Source organism: Sus scrofa, chromosome 13, assembly GCF_054392235.1.
Source record: "Sus scrofa isolate SSC_HxYL_T2T_F1_AM1 chromosome 13, Sscrofa_HxYL_maternal_Yorkshire_Landrace_v2.0, whole genome shotgun sequence".
Lineage (NCBI taxonomy): Eukaryota > Metazoa > Chordata > Mammalia > Artiodactyla > Suidae > Sus > Sus scrofa.
This window is the reverse complement of record NC_139395.1, coordinates 98,347,617-98,365,063: the sequence shown is the minus strand read 5'-3', so window position 1 is coordinate 98,365,063 and position 17,447 is coordinate 98,347,617. Positions and strand designations below refer to the sequence as shown.

General features: G+C 42.2%; 1 protein-coding gene across 1 annotated transcript in view; it reads left to right on the top strand.

The window, feature by feature from the left end:
- The first annotated feature begins 944 nt into the window (after positions 1–944).
- Positions 945–17,447, top strand: part of PCOLCE2 (procollagen C-endopeptidase enhancer 2) — an 84,842-nt gene continuing 68,339 nt past the window's right edge. The window contains exons 1-2 of the mRNA XM_005669917.3: positions 945–1,302; positions 2,273–2,381. Coding sequence (XP_005669974.1) covers positions 1,220–1,302; positions 2,273–2,381 — 192 coding nt within the window. The 5' untranslated portion in view covers positions 945–1,219. The remainder of the gene's footprint in view (positions 1,303–2,272; positions 2,382–17,447) is intronic.

Sequence of the window (17,447 nt, the reverse complement as noted above, 5' to 3'; positions counted from 1 at the left end):
AGAAATGAAGTCTTGATAATTAAGTAGTATTTTAATGCTTTTTTTTTTTCTTAGAGTAGTGAAAATAATTCAGGAGGAACAGCACAAATGAGGCCTCTAAGTTAAACTAAATCCCTCTTTTTTCTCTCTTTTAAAATTTTATGGCCACACCTGAGGCATATAGAAGACCTCTGGCACATGGAAATTCTGGGGCCAGAGATTGAATCTGAGCCACAGCATGTGCCTTGATTTCATAAGATAGCAATTGTTCTTATAAAAACAAATTCTCTGTAAATCTTAACTAATCAATACTACAGAAAAAGAGGTTGTTGTTAAAGATTTTTAAGGAGAGAGAGATGCCTGAAAAGAAACACTATTTTCAGAACATGACATGGTGAGAGCTGATACTATTTGAATTTTGTCTTAATTATTTGACACAGCAATGACAATTCATTCGCAAATCTCACGACTGACAAATCACTTCTAATCCCCCCACCCACGCAGAAACTATCTCTCTATTCTTACACACGAGTAAAACAGAAAAGAATCAAGTGTGTGTGTGTAAAGTAAGAGAAATAAGAGTAGGAGTTAAATATGCTAGAATCCCTCGTCTACTTTCCCTTTTCTTTCCTTGAATCTGCGTGTTTGAAGGAAGGACCCTATGTTTTCCAGCAACTAGCGAGAGCTAATACTTTTCTTTTGAAAGCAACTGGGGAAAAACATTTCGCAAAGCAAATCAAGGCCACTCCCCCCCCACCCCATCATCTATGCATCTGGTAGCCAAGTCCCATTTGGGTACCACTCAGCAGGGGATTCCCTTTCATCCCCTCCCCACCTCCCCTGCGGGCGGGATGTGACCGGGGTAGCGGCTCCCGGGGTGCCAGGGAGGAGCCGCCCGCCCGCCCCAGGAGAGGAGGCGGCACCGGCCTGGGAGCCGCCCCCTCTCACCGCCCGAGAACAAACGGGATATTCAGCAGTGGCCTGCGGCTGCCAGAGCAACTCCTCTGGGGAAATTAAGCTGCGAGGCCGACTGCACTGCAGTTGCTCAGAAAAGCGCCCCGACCCCGCCTGCCGCGCACACCCGGATACCTGGGCTGCCCCGCGGCGGCTTGTACGAGAGCGCGGGAGAGGGAGAGCCAGAGTGTGGGGCGCGCCGGGGCGTGAGCCCGAGCGGGTGCGGAGCGCACGGTACTACGGGGTGCGCGCGGAGTGGGGCGAGCCCGGAGCGTCTACACCGGCCATGAGGGGCGCGGGCGCCTGGGCCCCGCTCTGCTTGCTGCTGGCCGCCGCCGCCCAGCCCTCGCAGCCACAGCCCCCCGAGAGGTAACGCGACCCCCGCTTGCGCTCCCTCCCTCCTTTTCCCTCGCCCGCTGTTTTGCTTTATTGAGTCCGCTTCAAGGCGCCGGGGGACCCACGCGCCTTCAGGACCTCAGGACGGTGCTCGGCCGCCGGGCTCCCCCTCCTACGCCCCCCGCTCGGCCCGCGCAAGGGCCCCGCAGCTGGCCGGCCACCACGTGGTGGGGGCTTAACCTGCCCTGCGTCCCCTCTCTCCGAAGGTTTGCTTGGGCAGAGGGGAGCCCTGGGGCCCAAATATGTGGACTTTGATTTACTTGTTTTCTTCCCGGGAGAGGCTTTGCCCAGAGACGTAAGCCTAGGGAAACACCCGAGTTGCGCGGCGCCCAGGGAGCAGCTCTCGGAAAGTTAACTCTTCGCCGTCCTCTGAACTGCCATCCTCAGGACCTGGGCTGGGAGGACTTTCCCCATGGCCGACTTTGGCATCTCCTCTTCTACCTCCATCACCACCAGCCTCCCTTTTCAGTGGGAGGCTCTGCCAATGACCAGCGATTTTCAGAAAGGGGGAGAATTAGGCAACTCTCCAAATCCAGGAAATTAAAACTTTTTTAATGTTAACCAATTTCTTGTCCGTCTTTAAAACCATGCCCCTCACAGACCCTAGCTCTCATCCTCTCTCTCCTTATAGTTAAAATTTCCATTTACCATTTTCCTATAAGATCTTACCACTTACTTGAGGATTTGATTGCATATGGATGGATGGACGGATGGATGGATGGATGGATGGATGGATCTTGTTATGGTGGAGACAGATGGAAATTGGACTGAATGTTTTATCAGGCTATAATTTAAATAATCTAAAATCTAGCAAGTATTTCAAATCCCTTGTATGATGCAGGCACTTAATAGTATTAACTTTATTGATAGACTACATCTTTCTGAAATCAACATTAAATTGTTATCTCCTGTTTCAAATTTCTTTTTCTCTTTTATTTCCCAGACCTGTTTTTACATGTGGCGGCATTCTTACCGGAGAGTCTGGATTTATTGGCAGCGAAGGTTTTCCTGGAGTGTACCCTCCAAATAGCAAATGTACTTGGAAAATCACAGTAAGCATTTTTAAAAAGGGTATTCTCCAAAAGTGAATATTGGAACCAGTGGAAAGCTGCTGCTTTTTTTCCTCTGGTGTCAGAATTTGGGTTGGGGGGCAAATGTCTGAAGTCGTGAAATGTTGGATTTACCTCAACTATTTGGGAGATTTTTTTTAATAGAACTAGGGGTGCCCTGCATTAGTGATTAGAAAGGGCTCACTCAAGATAATGCTTGGAAGGATATATTCTTAAAGCAGATGTGTTTCTGAAAACTCAGTCAGCCTCAGTTGAGTTTCATGGATTCGGAATTAAGGCTATTTGCAGGCAAAAGCCCATCATAAAGACTTTTAGAAGCTGTTTGTTGCCGGTGCCGTTCATAAATGTCTTCCAGTGGAGGCTAGAAGATCAAAGGTAGTACTCACCTGTGACTATTTTGTATCCATGAGGGGGAAGAAAAAAGGAAAAAGAAAAAAAAAATATCGATGTCACTGACTTAAAACCACCACTACAGACAATCTAAGAATAAAGAAGAAAAATAACTCAGAGGAGAAAAGCCTGCATATCCAACAAAAACTAATAAAATGCCCATGTGGACTAGTAAGGGCATAGATTATGCTGAGTCAAGATAAGAAGTCAGATTTGAAGACAGCCAGCTTTAAAAAAAAAAAAAAAAAAAAGTCTGGATTTAGTGAGCTAGACTGAGTCATCTTTCCAGTCAACATAGCAGTGATGTTATCTTCTTCATTTTTTCATTGTCAGGAAGTTGTTTGGTAATTGGATACATTAGTTGATTGAAAGCTTCATTCAGTCAGATTGTGCCTTACGTGAATTATGATTTTTTAAAGTAGGTTCTTCTTACTGAGCACGTCCTGTGTGCTGGGCACTGTGCCAAATAGTTAACAAGCATAATCTCACTGAATCTTTGAAATAACTGTGAGAAAGTAGTATTGTCCCCCTTTTATAGATGAGGAAGCTAAGGCTTAAGACAATTATATGAATTGACTTACTCCAACATTCGTTAAGTCCAGCTTTATGTAAAGTGAAACCTATTTTGCAATGAGACCTTCCCACCAAGAAGGTCATTTGACAAACAGGAGGGTTTCTCCCCTTAATCTAAAACTTGGCTCCTATAGGCACTGATGCTTTCCAACAAAATATCGGCTGTCTGCTGATCTGGTACAGATTTCATATGCTATTGCAACACATGGGGCCAGGAGAAGATGGGTGGAAAAATAGCTTTGAAATATTGATATTAGCATAAATGTGAAATAAGCCTCTGAAACAAACATGTCACATGCTTTTCATGTTGTAGTTCAGTTATAACTGAATGGCTGTAAGTTCAAAATGATCCAAGGAAATTAAAGACTGAGAGGCAGCATGTGCCTAACAACAGAAATCCATGGTTAGCCTGATGTTTGGGGTAGTATGGGCATTGTTAGTGTGGCAAAGGAGATATCCAGTGAAAGTTTTCCTTCGTAAAATAGTTGTGTGCCCTAGGAGAGGCCTGATTACACCCCCCCCCCTTTTTTTTCTTTTTAGGACTGCACCCGGGGCATATGGAAGTTCCCAGGCTAGGGCCTGAATCGGAGCTGTAGCTGACGGTCTAGACCACAGCCATAGCAATGCCAGATACCAGCCGAATCCCCAACCTATGCTGCAATTTGTGGCAATGCTGGAGCCTTAATCCACTGATTGAGGCCAGGGACCAAATGCGCATCCTCATGGATGCTAGTTGAGTTCTTAACCTGCTGAGCCACAACGGGAACTCTGTAAGCACCCTATTCTTGTGTTGGGGGAGGGGAAGTATAGGAGATGCTCCACTGGATGCAGTGTAAAGATGACACATGTGGGCTCTCATTCCATCACTCATAAGTGATGTGACCAGGATTTGTCTTCTTTAAACCTCAGGATTGTTGTGAAGATAAAATGAGAGAGTACAGATAAAGCTCTTTGGCTGAGTGCCTAGGATATCCTAAGTGCTCATTTAATGTTAGCCACCACTGTTCGCATTGTTGTTGGTATTGACTCATCCTTCCTTCCAACCCGCAGGCAATATGGCAGATCACTGCCACCTGCTCACCACATTGGCTAAGTTGGGCTTGGCATCAGCATAAAGCAACTCAGACTTTTATGGAACAAGGGATTTTGTCATGTATATTTAGGAAGAACTTATTTCTGTATTGGGGTTCTCCTGTAATCTTACTGAAGAGATTCTGTGTGACTTAAAACTAGGTCCACTCCTAGTAACAGAGATCCAGAGTAAATTAGCTCAAACAGAAGCTTGGTTCTCTCTCCCGTGAAGGAATCTGGAAGTAGGCTCTCCAAGATTGATATGGCAGCTTCAAGTCATTAGGCACTCAGTATCCACTTAGATGTGTGCTCCAGTTCCAGCCATCAGGTTCAAATGAGCAAAAAGAAAGAGAGGAGGGCATAAATCCCCCCTTTAAGGACATTGTGCAGAATTACATGCACCTCACTGTTTACATTTCCTTGGCTGGTTATTAGTTATGTGGCCACCTCTAGCTGCAGGGAAGCCCTGAAATGAAGGCTTCATGTCAGGAATCCATGTGCTCCGCTAAAATTCAAAAGTCTTCTTCTGAATAAAAGCCTTCTATCAGCTGTGGAAAGAAGGGAAAATAAGCAAACGACAAGCAGTCTCTGTGACATATTTATTTGTGGTTTGCCCAGGCTGCCTGAACTAATGTTCAAAAGTAGATTAACAAATGCCAGGCTTTTTTGAAAAATATGTATTTTTAGAAAGCATAGGTAATGCAGAAGAAAGGACTACACAATTTGCTTTTCCAGTGAAAAGCTTTATAGTCTTCACTCTTAGCCAGTTGAATTGATTCTGTTTCAAGGGGCTGCCTCTTTTATGTTTGCCTATCAATTGCCTATCAATAGCCACCAAGAACTTTCAGAGGAACACAGCATGTTCTCTTGGTTATAACAGTCTCAGCAAAATGCTCATAAAGGCCCATGGTGCTCTCAAGGTCTTGGTTTGACGACATCTTCATCTCTTTAGGTTTCACAAGGAGGAAAAGCACTGAATCATTGGTAAAAAATCTTCCCAATTCTTCTTCATGATCCTCTGGTGTGTTGGTGTGGTAGAAGGAAGCTCCCCAGCTCCAGTAGATCCTCAGGTTTATAAAAGGAGAACTGCGGTAGAGCTAAAGCCTGTAGAAGCTTGTAGCCTTAAGGTCTGTTATTCATTCAACAAATGTGTGCTGGGTGTTGGGTACTATTGGAATTATGGTGAATAAGGCAGCCAAGCCCCTTGCCCTCATGCAGCTGGCATTCTAATTTGGAGAGACAGGCAATGGATGTTTAAACAAAGAAGTAAATAAGAAAATATTAAATAGTGATAAATGAATTATAAAAATAAAATAGATACTACTTACATCCACTAGGATGGCTATTTAAAAAAAAAACAGAAAATAACAAATGTTGGCAAAGATGTGGAGAAATTGGAACCCTTGTGCGTTGCTGGTAGGAATGTAAAATGGTAAAATGGTACAGCTGCAATTGAAAACAGTACGACACTTTCCCAGGAAATTAAACATAAAAATACTGTATTATATAACCAAAAGAAGTGAAAACTGGGGGTGAAACAGATACTTATTTATTTTTGTCTTTTGAGGGCTGCACGTGCAGCATATGGAGGTACCCAGGCTAGGGGTTGAATCGGAGTTATTGCCGTCAGCCTACACCACAGCCACAGCAACGCCAGTCTGAGCTGCTTCTGTGACCTACACCACAGCTCACGGCAACACCGGATCCTTAACCCACTGAGTGAGGCCAGAGATTGATCCCGCAACCTCATGGTTCCTAGTCGGATTCATTTCCACTGTGCCAGGACAGGAACTCTGGAACAGATATTTACATGTCCATGTTCATGGCAGCGCTGTTCAGAATAGCCAGAAGGGGGAAGCAACCCAAGTATCTGTGCACAGATGAATGGACAAACAAAATGTGGTATACAAAGGAACATCATCATCATCATTATTTTTGTCTTTTTAGGGCTGCGCCTGCGGCACATGGAGATTCCCAGGCTAAGGGTTGAATTGGAGCTGCAGCTGCCAGCCTACACCACAGCCATAGCAATGTGGGATCCGAGCCATGTCTGCAACCTACACCACAGCTCACGACAATCCTTAAGGATCATGCCAGATCCTCCACCACTGAGGGAGGCCAGGGATCGAACCTGCATCCTCATGGACGCTAGTCAGATTCGTTTCCGTTAAGCCACAACGGGAACTCCCAAAAAGGAACATTATTCAGCCTTAAAAAGTAAGGAAGTTCTGACACATGCTACAACTCATGAACCTTGGAGACATTATGTTAAATGAAATAAGCCAATCACAAAAGAATAAATATTGTCTGATTCTAATTATACCTAGAGTAGTCAAAATCTTGGAGTCAGAATGTAGAATGGTAGTTTCCAGAGGCTGGGGGTTCGAGGAATGGAAGGTAGTATTTAATGGATACAGAGTTCACTTGGGAGAGATGAGAAAGTTCTGGAGATGGATGATGGTGATGGTTGCACAATAATGTGAATGTACTTAATGCCACTGAACTGTACACTTAAAAATGGTGAAAATGGAAGTTCCCGCTGTGGTGCAGTGGATTAGGAATCCAACTGCAGTGGCTTCAGTCGCTGTGCAGGTTCAATCCCTGGCCTGATGCAATTGGTTTAAAGGATCCAATGTGGCCACAGGTACAGCATAGGTTGCAGCTGTGGCTTGGATTCACTTCCTGGCCCAGAACTTCCATGTGCTGCGTGTATGGCCATAAGATATTTTTTTAAAATGGCAAAAATGGTACATTTTGTGTCATGTATATTTTACTACAGTAAAAATATTTCTAAAATACAACAAAGCACTGGAATATTATGTAATAATTGTACGATTCACTTACATGAAATGTTCAGGAAAGGCAAATCTATAGAGACAGAAAATAGATGAGTGATGGTCTGAGCAGGGATAGGTAAGCGGATTAACAGTTAATGGTCATGAGTGATCTCTCGAGGGTGGAAATGGGCTAAAATTGATCTATGGTGATGGTTGTATGACTTGGTGTATTCACTAAAAATCATTCAATTGTGCACTTAAGGCGGGTGATTTTTATAAAACGTTAAATATACTTCAAGAAATTTGTGAAACAAACATAACATAGTGGTGGGGTAGAAGTAGTTATGGATGAGGTGGTCAGGAAAGGCCTCTCTGCAGAGGTGACATTTAAGTCGAGATCTGAGTGACAAGGAGCCAGCCATGTGAAAGTCTGGGAAAGAGCATTTTAGACAGAGGGACCAGCAAGTGCAAAGTCCCTGAGGTGCAAAGAAGCTTGGCTTGCTGAAGAACAGCCAGAAGTTCAGTGTGGCTGGAATAGAGTGAGCAAGGAGGACAATGGGAGGGTATGTAGAAAAGGTGGGCAGGGCCCTGTAGGCCATGGTGAAGAGTTTGAATTTTATTTTGAGTACGAAGCCACTGGAGAATCTTGAGCAAAGGAGTAAGATTATCTGATTTTAAGAGTGTTCTGGCTGCTGTGTGGAAAGTGAATTGTAGAGAGTTAAGAGTAGAAGCAGGGAGACCAATTAGGAAGGTATGTGGGAAGTCCCCTGGTGGCTCAGCGAGTTAAGTGCCATCACTGCTGTGGCACGGGATCAATCCCTGGTCTAGGAATTTCTGCATGCTGTAGGCGTGGCCAAAAAAAAAAAAAAAGAAGCTAAGTGTACTAAGTGTAGCTAGGAGAGAGAAGGTGGTAGAATGGGCAAGGGTGGTAACAAAGGAGATGAAGAAACGTGGAATCTTCTGCCTAAAGCAGTTGTCTTAGTAATTTCAGCTGCAGCACCAGCCAAGAGGCCCGATGCATCAGGCTCTGGACCATCGCTTGACAGCTGCTCCAGACAGGGCAGCACTCCGGTGTGGCCACATCCAAGGTAGTCTATTAAAGGCTTTGCTGAAGCCAGTGGATCCAGTCCATTTTCCAGCTCCTGCAGTCAGTAAACCAACAGAGTTCCCACTGGTGATTCAATATCATAGAGACCCCTCCAGGTGTAAGAGTCTCAGAGAGCCCTCAAACTCGAGTTCCTGTAGCTAAAAATATCCTGCTTCTCACTGCTCATCAGCCTTGCAGCCCATTCTTCCAGACTGGAGAAGGGTCCCAGCAAAGAGGCTTTCACCATCAAATCCTTTTCATTAAACCATATCTTATCAGTGGAAGGTTGGGGAGAATCTGCTGTTAACATCTGTATACTTTGAGAAAGGTTAAGGCTAGTGGTCAAACTAAACTCTCTAGCCATTTGTCTTGGACTTCTTGAAATGGAAAAACAGTTTGCAGAATGGAAATTTAGATTTGTCTTGAAATTTAGAGTACTTTAAAATTTTCATTGCTATTTCTTGGACAGCTGCACTGTCTCAATACACTACCAACATTGGCTGTTTGAATTTAAAAATCCAGCAGAAATGGATGGAACATTGTAAATCAACTATAATTTAAAAAATTAAAAATCCAATTCCTCAGTAATCTTGGCCATATTTCAAATGCTCAGTAGCCACATATAGATAGTGACCACCATATTGGATAGTATATAATATGAATATTGGCATCATCACAAAAAATTCCTTTGGACAGTGCCGTTATAGGAAAAATCGGGGGTTAATTTTACTCATGTGAAGATGTGTTGAGGATGCAGGTGCTCCACACTGCTTAGTCGTACTTCTGCTTCGTAAATGAGGAAGCTGACCTTTGTTCTGTGTAGTATGGAAGCTGTGCCTGGAACTCAAGCCTCTTGACTCAGCTCTATCTTTCTGGCCGCTGGCTCTTGGTAACCTCAACTAGTCTTAGGTTTCACTAATTCATTTTGCTGAGTATGTTCTGAAAAGTGTCTGACTAGAGTTTAAACCAGAGCATTTGAGGGTTAAGAAATTGTTAAATATTTTGTAGTCAATGATGGGGTTGAGGGTTTCTTAGTTTCCTATAAGGAATGATTTTCAGGAATGGAACTTAAGGGGCATCAATGTAAAATACCAACTCTGCACACATGGGGGTGGGCAGGGGTTAAGTATGATTCGATAGGTAAGGAAGGTAAATTTTTTGAAAATGATGACTGGCTAGTTTTCTAAGCAGGCTTGGAAGAACAGCATGATTGGGTTGATGCAGAAGCCACCTAAATCGATTGAAGGATGAGAACTTGTAACTCCACCTGTGCCAAGACTGACAAAAAATGAAACTCCAAGTATTGATGTACCACCACCTGGACCTCTCTGTCACAGTGGTCCTTCTGCTAGGGACTGTGCAGGAGAGACAGTTAAAGATCTCTGAGTTGTCTGAAGGAAGTCAGAAAGAGTAGACCATTGTCAGTGTGGCTCACTGATAGGTTGGCAAGGCGACACTTTTACTAAGAGCCCACCAGTCCCGTTCTGGGTGCTGGGGAAACACAGCTGAAGACATAGGAGATGTGGGCATGGGATGACATGTTCCCAGGCTCCTAGTGGGAAGGGAGGTAAAACCCAATAGGCAGCTTGCCTTCTTGGCTCCACAGGCACAAAGATCACCATTCTGTTAATGTTTCCCTTATAAATTCATTGCAAACTCGGCAAATCACCAATACTTTTCCTGTCCTGTGATTGTTGCCATCCCCAACTTGTTCATTTTATAATCATTTTAGACTCATACTGATGATTTGACACAACTTTTGAAAAAAAGAGAAAAATAGGCATTAATAGCAAAATAATACCTTGTGAAAGCAACTCTATTCAGAGTTTGACTTGGGCTGCATATGGTATGGCCAGCTAAGTGGAACCAGCTGAATCTTTGTTTATAGCAACTATGCAAATTAGAGGAAACTTGAAGCCCAGAACCTTCTGGGAACTCTCCTGGAATAGGTATGTAGGAATTGTTATTTTAAATTGGTTCCTGAAGTTAAAACTACGTATTGCCTCTGAATTGCTGTTATTATCTAACAGAAACAGCAATTGGTATGCAGATGTTAGTGAAACCGGTTTTGTTCTTAGATTTAAAGCTGGGCGTTAATTTACAAAACAGTTTTTAAAAATGAGATAATTCATGTATGTAGTCCTGTTGTTATAAATCATTATTGAAATTACAAGATATTTATTATTTATATCTCTTCTCTATCTCCCCCCTCCATATTTTAAAGGCAGTGAAATTAGCAGATTATGGAAGCTTTCAGTTATTATTTTTGTCAGGAATCTGGCTTGGAAAAAAACAGCAAACATTTGAGCCATTTAAAATTTGGTTTTGGAGGTTCCTCTAACCCTGAGGTAAATAATGTGGGAGGATCAGAAAGTCACAGACCTGTGCCAGAAATGGGAGGGCAGTTATAGCAATGAGTAGAGTCAGTCCCATTTAAGCTGAAAGGATGTGGCAAAATTTTCCTTATTTTGCTAATTCATGCAGACAAAAAAACCCCATAAATGGTCACATGTAGAAGATCTTCAGATCCCCCAAGTAATGCACATACTGTCATTTTGATAACTACCTATTTTTTTTCTATACAGCTGGAATTGAATATACTTGTTATTATATAGGTCACAGATCTGAAGTTATAACATACGGTTTTCAGCATAACTTCAAATACATAGTTATTATTTTAGTTCATTTGCATCCAATTCTGTGCTGTCACTGGATACGTGTTAAGTATGTCCATTTCACAAATGGGAAAGCTAAGGTCTAGAGAACTTGTATCTTGTACAATGTCATCATCCCTGCAAAAGGTATAAAAAGACTAGCACATTTTCTTTTTCTTTTTCTTTTTTTTTAGTGGCCGCACCTGCAGCACATGGATGTTCCCTGGCCAAGAGCCAAATCTTAAGAGCCGGGGAGTTCCTGTTGTGGCTCAGTGTTTAACAAATCTGACCAGGAACTATGAAGTTGCGGGTTCCATCCCTGCCCTTGCTCAGTGGGTTAACGATCCGGCGTTGCCGTGAGCTGTGGTGTAGGTTACAAATGCGGCTCAGATCCCATGTTGCTGTGGCTCTGGCGTAGGCCAGTGGCTACAGCTCCGATTTGACCCCTAGCCTGGGAACCTCCATATGCCACGAGAGCGGCCCAAGAAAATGGCAAAAAGATTAAAAAAAAAAAAAAAAAAATCTTAGGAGCCTACGCCACAGCAATGCGAAATCTGAGCTTCATCTGCACCCTGTGCCGTGCCTTGCGGTAACACCAGATCCCTAACCCACTGAGTGAGGCCAGGGATCCAACCTGTATCCTCACAGACACTATGTCAGGTTCTTAACTTGCTGAGCCACAACGGGAACTCCAGGACTAGGGCATTTTCTGACTCAGTGATACAAATGCACTATTATGCACTTACTTAACAAATAGCCACTCAATGCTTATTAAGCATCTGTTATGTACTAATCATTGGGTTGGGCCCTGGGGGTAAAAAGATAATTTATATCTTAAGGGAGTTTATAATCTGGTAGGGAGTAGTTAGACTCTTAAGAAAATCAGTAGCAATTATGTTGTGTAAATAATTATTCTGCTCAGTGTAAGCAGTTTTAAGTATTGATAATGTACAGTAAGACATTTTTAAAATGATGGAAGTTCTTAGATTATTTAAAGAAAAATAATTATTACCTCAAGCAAAGAGTAAAAGATGTTATGACCCATTTTTAGATCCGTGCTACTCTAAGATGTGAGAAATTATTCCTGTGTCCTCTTTAACAGCACAGGGCTATTTTATCACACATGCCTTGATATTTCCAAATAGCCTAATAAACAATTATGTAACAATATTCCTATACCATGGGGTGATTTTGTTACTAATGTGTGTTATTGTCATCAAGTGAATCCATCCTCCAAAAAGTCTGATTAAATTTAAATGGCATTCACGTTTAGTTTTTTTTGTTTTTGTTTTTGATTTATGGCCGTACCCACGGCATATGGAGGTTCCCAGGCTAGGGGTCTAATCGGAACTGCAGCTGCCAGCCTATACCACAGCCACAGTAATGCCAGATCCAAGCTGCTTCCGCGACCACACCACAGCTCAAGGCAACGCCGGATCCTCAACCTGCTGAGTGAGGCCAGGGATGGAACCAGCAACCACATGGTTCCCAGCCGGATTCGTCAACCACTGAGCCATGATGGGAACTCCTCATTTAGTTTAAAGAAATGATAAATTGAGGAGTCCCATTGTGGCTCAGCAGGTTAAGAACCTGACATAGTGTTCATTAAGTTGTGGGCTCGATCCCTGACCTGGCTCAGTGGGTTAAGGATCTGGTGTTGCCGCCAGCTGCAGCACAGGCTGGAAGCTGCAGCCCCAATTTGACCCCCAGCCGGGGAACTTTCATATGCCGCAGGTTTGGCCCTAAAAAGAAACATACAAAAAAAAAAAAAGTAAAATAAAGATAAAATTTAAAAAAAAAAAATAAATGATAGAATGAAAATGTGATGGGGATTTACCTCTTTCCAAAAACTGTCATATGGCCTCATGAAAAGAAAGTCAGCAGTGGTGGGGCATAGGATTGTGTGCAAATTGAAACATATGCTGATGTTCTGTTAGGATTAGTGCTAGGTATATAATTTGAGAAAACAAAATAGTGAATTTAGACAGGAACTCTACATTCAAGTCACATAATTATACCGAAGGGTATAGCAAAGGGTTCTAAAATTACTGTAACTATTATTTGCCTGGCATAACCAGAGCAGGACAGATAGGGGAATGGAATTTTGGCCTTAAACACATATTTCCTGGCTTTAAGCTCCATGTAGGATTTAGAATTATATAGAGATTTGAATTCCAGTCTTAACTGTGGCTTTTTTTTTATATATAATGTATATATACATTTGTTGGACTAGGCTTCGTTATTTCGGCTGCCTGTACAGTAATTTAACCCAGTGCTTGACTTAATATTATTTATATCTAATTCCTTAGTAAAGATGAGCATAGCTAACAGAGAATGTCTGCATTACCCAAACTCGAGGACCATATGAGTGGGGAAAGAGCCCTATAGCAATTTTTTGTTTGTTATTTAGGAGAGTAAAATTCAGAAACTTGGTGATTCCTATGACCCTTACACTGTCCCCTTTAAGTTTCATTTGATGAGATACTGGAAGAATTAAGACATTTTCCTTGTTGCATTAAATCCTTCTGAGAAGCAGGGGAATATAAACTCTAAATAAGTAAGCAAATAGGTGACATTTTCCCGTGGGGCCTCAATCCAGTTTGTCTAAATTTGTTTAGTTTCCTACTTTCTTTTAAGGGCTTCTGTTGCTTGTTTTTGTTTTGTTTTCTTTGCTCTCTCACATGGAAATCAAGTATGTTTTTATTGATTGAAAACTTGATATTTTGTTACTGTGCTCATTTGTACTACTTGTATTTTTAGTGTTGGGCTCAGGCAGATGGCTTAGAAAGGGCTTAATGAGTAGAGAAGAAAATGAGACACCATGAAAATGAAATCTTGATTGAGGATTCTTTTTTCTGAAAGAGATTCTCTTTAATAATATATTTGGGGCAAAAAAAGTCATTTTTTTCTGAGCTATCACTACAATAATAGAGCACAAAGATAACATTTAAAACTCATCTATTAAAAGCAGAGTAATAAGAAAACATTAAACAGATGTAAACCTCAGAAATGATTTTAAAGACTGTTATTAGAAAGACTGATGGAGAAAAGAAACTCTTGGACTTGGAGAACAGACTTGTGGTTGCCAAGGGGGAGGGGGAAGGAATGGAATGTACTGGGAGTCTGGGGTTAATAGATGCAGAACTATTGCATTTGAAATGGATAAACAATGAGATCCTGCTGTATAGCAAAGGGAACTATATGTAGTCACTTATGATGGAACATGATGGAGGATAATGTGAGAAAAAGAACATATGTATATGTGTGTGTGACTGGGTCACTTTGCTATACAGTAGAAATTGTGAAAACACTGACAACCAACTATAATGGAAAAAACAAAAATCATTTAAAAATTTAAAAAACTGATGGAATTAGTTTCACATCCTTTTTTCCCCCCAAGTTCAATTTATGATGTGAAATTATAGACAAACTAGAGTTGTTCCATAAATTTGCAGATTCCTTACAATCAATAAGTTTTTTGACAGAGAGAGAGAGGTCTCATTTGTTGGTTGGTTTATGCTGGAGACCTGAAAAGTGTTTAGAGGGCTCCTAACTCTAAAGCTTTCTCTCTTTTTCTCACATTGTCTTGCTTTCAGAGCTTGGAAAGTGTTTCTGTGGATTTCTTCTGTCTCATGTTCCTTTCACAGTCAAGTTTTATCTGTATGGATCAGTATTCCTTGACCCTATGAAAAATGTAATCACTACCTTCAGCTTAACACACCTGCACCTTATAATTTAGCAGCTTTATCTACAGTGGCAGTGGCATTTGTGGGGTACTCAAATTTCTCACTCTAGGAACTTGGAAGAATTGAAGTGTTTTCTTCAGATATGTTATTCATTCGATCATGCGAGTCATTGTGGCAAGTCTCTGGGAAACCAATATAAATATCTAAAAATAAATGGAACACCCACAGAGATGGGGAGTTGGCAGTTAAAGCTGCACAAGCCCTGCCACTAAATGTCACCTCTCTTTCACCACCTCCACCCCCAAGACACTCCTGAACATGATCTATAATAAAATAGTGTTTCGCAAAGAGTGGAGGGAGAGAGAGACCTTTTAGTCACAGATGGGCTGTTGCACGGACCAGGCTGATAAGAAGCATGGGGAAGCCAGTGGGGATGTGATTGCTGTTTCCTGCTCTTAGAAATGAACTGATAGGGGTTTAATAGGGTTCTGACTCAGACTTTCTAAAAGCCCTGGGCTACAGTTGACCTTCTGTGAAGAAATCATAATTCATTAAAACTGCTTTTAAAGTACCTGCTTTAAAAACAGATCAGGTGTTGGGCTGGGCAGAGAGACATAACGAATGGAAAACCATGGCCCAGAACAAGGCTTGGGAGGTAAGGAGCTTCTCTGGAACAGGGAGATGTTCCAGAAAGGAATAACAGTAGCTCAGGTTGACAGGGTTCACAGTGGCGGGTGTAAGCAAGACGTTACTCAGTGACAAGAAGATGAGCAATGGGGAGTTTTACCGAAATACTGTTCAGCCATTTACTAGGTATGTGATACTGTTTCCAGAACTTTCCACAGTTGGTTATTATGGCCAGACCTGCCTCATAAGGGTGATGTGAGGATTGAAGGAGGTGGTAGATGAAAAGCCCTTAGCACAGTGCTTGATGCAAGCAAGCATTCAATTTTTTTTTTTTTCGACCTCTCTTCCAAGGATGTAATAAGGCAGAAAAGTGTGGTGTTTGTGTAGAACTTGTCTGCAAGCCAGTGCATTTCAAGCTGGATGGTAATCCCTTTGGGGCATGGCTAGCTCCCATTGGAAATACCCATTCCTACTCACTATGTCCTTTCTTTACTTAAAATATGGTCTTTCATAAGACTTTGTCCACAAAAGTGCTTCCAGACCGTCCCTGATTCTCCTCAAGCCATGTGCCCTCAACCAGCCACCTCCTACCCAGTGCCAACCAAGAATGCCCTTGACCTTTTAAAACTAGGGTTTTTAGAGGAAGAGAAAGGATTAAATATTGCAAATCATTTTCTATCTTTAGAGAGGAACCTTTAATTCACTTTTGGAACCTCAGATCATTAGACTAGTTCCCACTAGTTATACAGTTAAGTAATGAATTTGTTCATTTCGGGTTTTTTTTTTTGTTTGTTTGTTTGTTTTTGGTTTTTTTTTTTTTTTTTTTTTTGTCTTTTCAAGGTCACCCCTGTGGCACATGGAACTTCCCGGGCTAGGGGTAGAACTGGAGCTGCAATTGCCAGCCTACGCCACAGGGATTGAACTCACATCCTCATGGATACTAGTTGGATTCTTAGTCTGCTGAGAATTTATTCTTAATAGAGACACCCCATAATATAGTAGGTAAGAGTGAGGTTTCTGGAGCAAGACTTCCTGGATTCAAATACCAGCTTCACTCTTGTAGTGAGTCTCCAAAATGACTTCTAAGTAACCATACCTCCCAGTATTTACACCTTTTTAAAATACCCCCAAACATTGAATCTGGGCTGGTGCTATGCAAAAACAGAATGGGGCAGAAGGGATACTACGTGGCTTCTGGGCTTAGGGCATAAGAAATCTTAAAGCTTTTGCTTTAGAATCTTAAAACATGAACTTTGGGGGAAGCTAGCTGCCATGTAAGGACCACCATGCTGTGAGGAAGCCCAAGATAGCCATGTAGTGAAACTTCATGGAGAAAGAGAAAAAAATGCTCAGACAGTTCCCAGCTATTCCAGTCTTACCATATGAGGTGCCAGGCATCTGCAAAGTGAAGGAGTCATCTTGGAGGACCAACCTAGTTAAGATGATTCAAGCAAGAACCACCCAGCTGAGACCAGTGAACTCACAGAACCATAAGAAACCATACATACAGGGTTGTTTTAAACCATAAAATTTTGGGGTTGTTTGTTAGGCAGTGAAGACTACTGAAATAGTTACTAGCTATATGACCTAGAGTTTGTTAGTCAGCCTCTCCATGCCTCAGTTCCCTCATCTCTAAAATATGGCTAATGATATCCCCTACCGCATAGAATCACTTTGGGCATTAAATTAGTTATTGCATGTATGGTATTAGGAACAATGTATGGGGGTTCCCCTTGTGGCAATGAACCCAACTAGTATCCATGAAGATACATGTTTGATCCTTGGCATCGCTCAGTGGGTTAAGGATCTGGCATTATTGTGGGCTTTGGAGTAGGTCACAGATGTGGCTTGGGTCCCACATGCTATGACTGTGGCCAGCAGCTGCAGCTCCGATTTGACCCCTAGCCTGGGAACTTCCATATGCTATGGTTGTGGCCCTAAAAAAAAAAATCAAACAAAAAAAAAAAACAGCAAAAAAAAAAAAAAAACCCCAGTGTGTTTAGGGAGTTCCTGTCGTGGTGCAGCAGGTTAAGGATCCAGAGTTGCTGCAGTTGTGGCATAGGTTGCAGCTGCGACTGGAATTCAGTTCCCTGCCCAGGAACCTCCGTATGCCATGGGTGTGGCCAAAAAAACCCAAAAAACTAAAAAACCAAAACAGTGCTTAGCATATGATAAAGACGCAA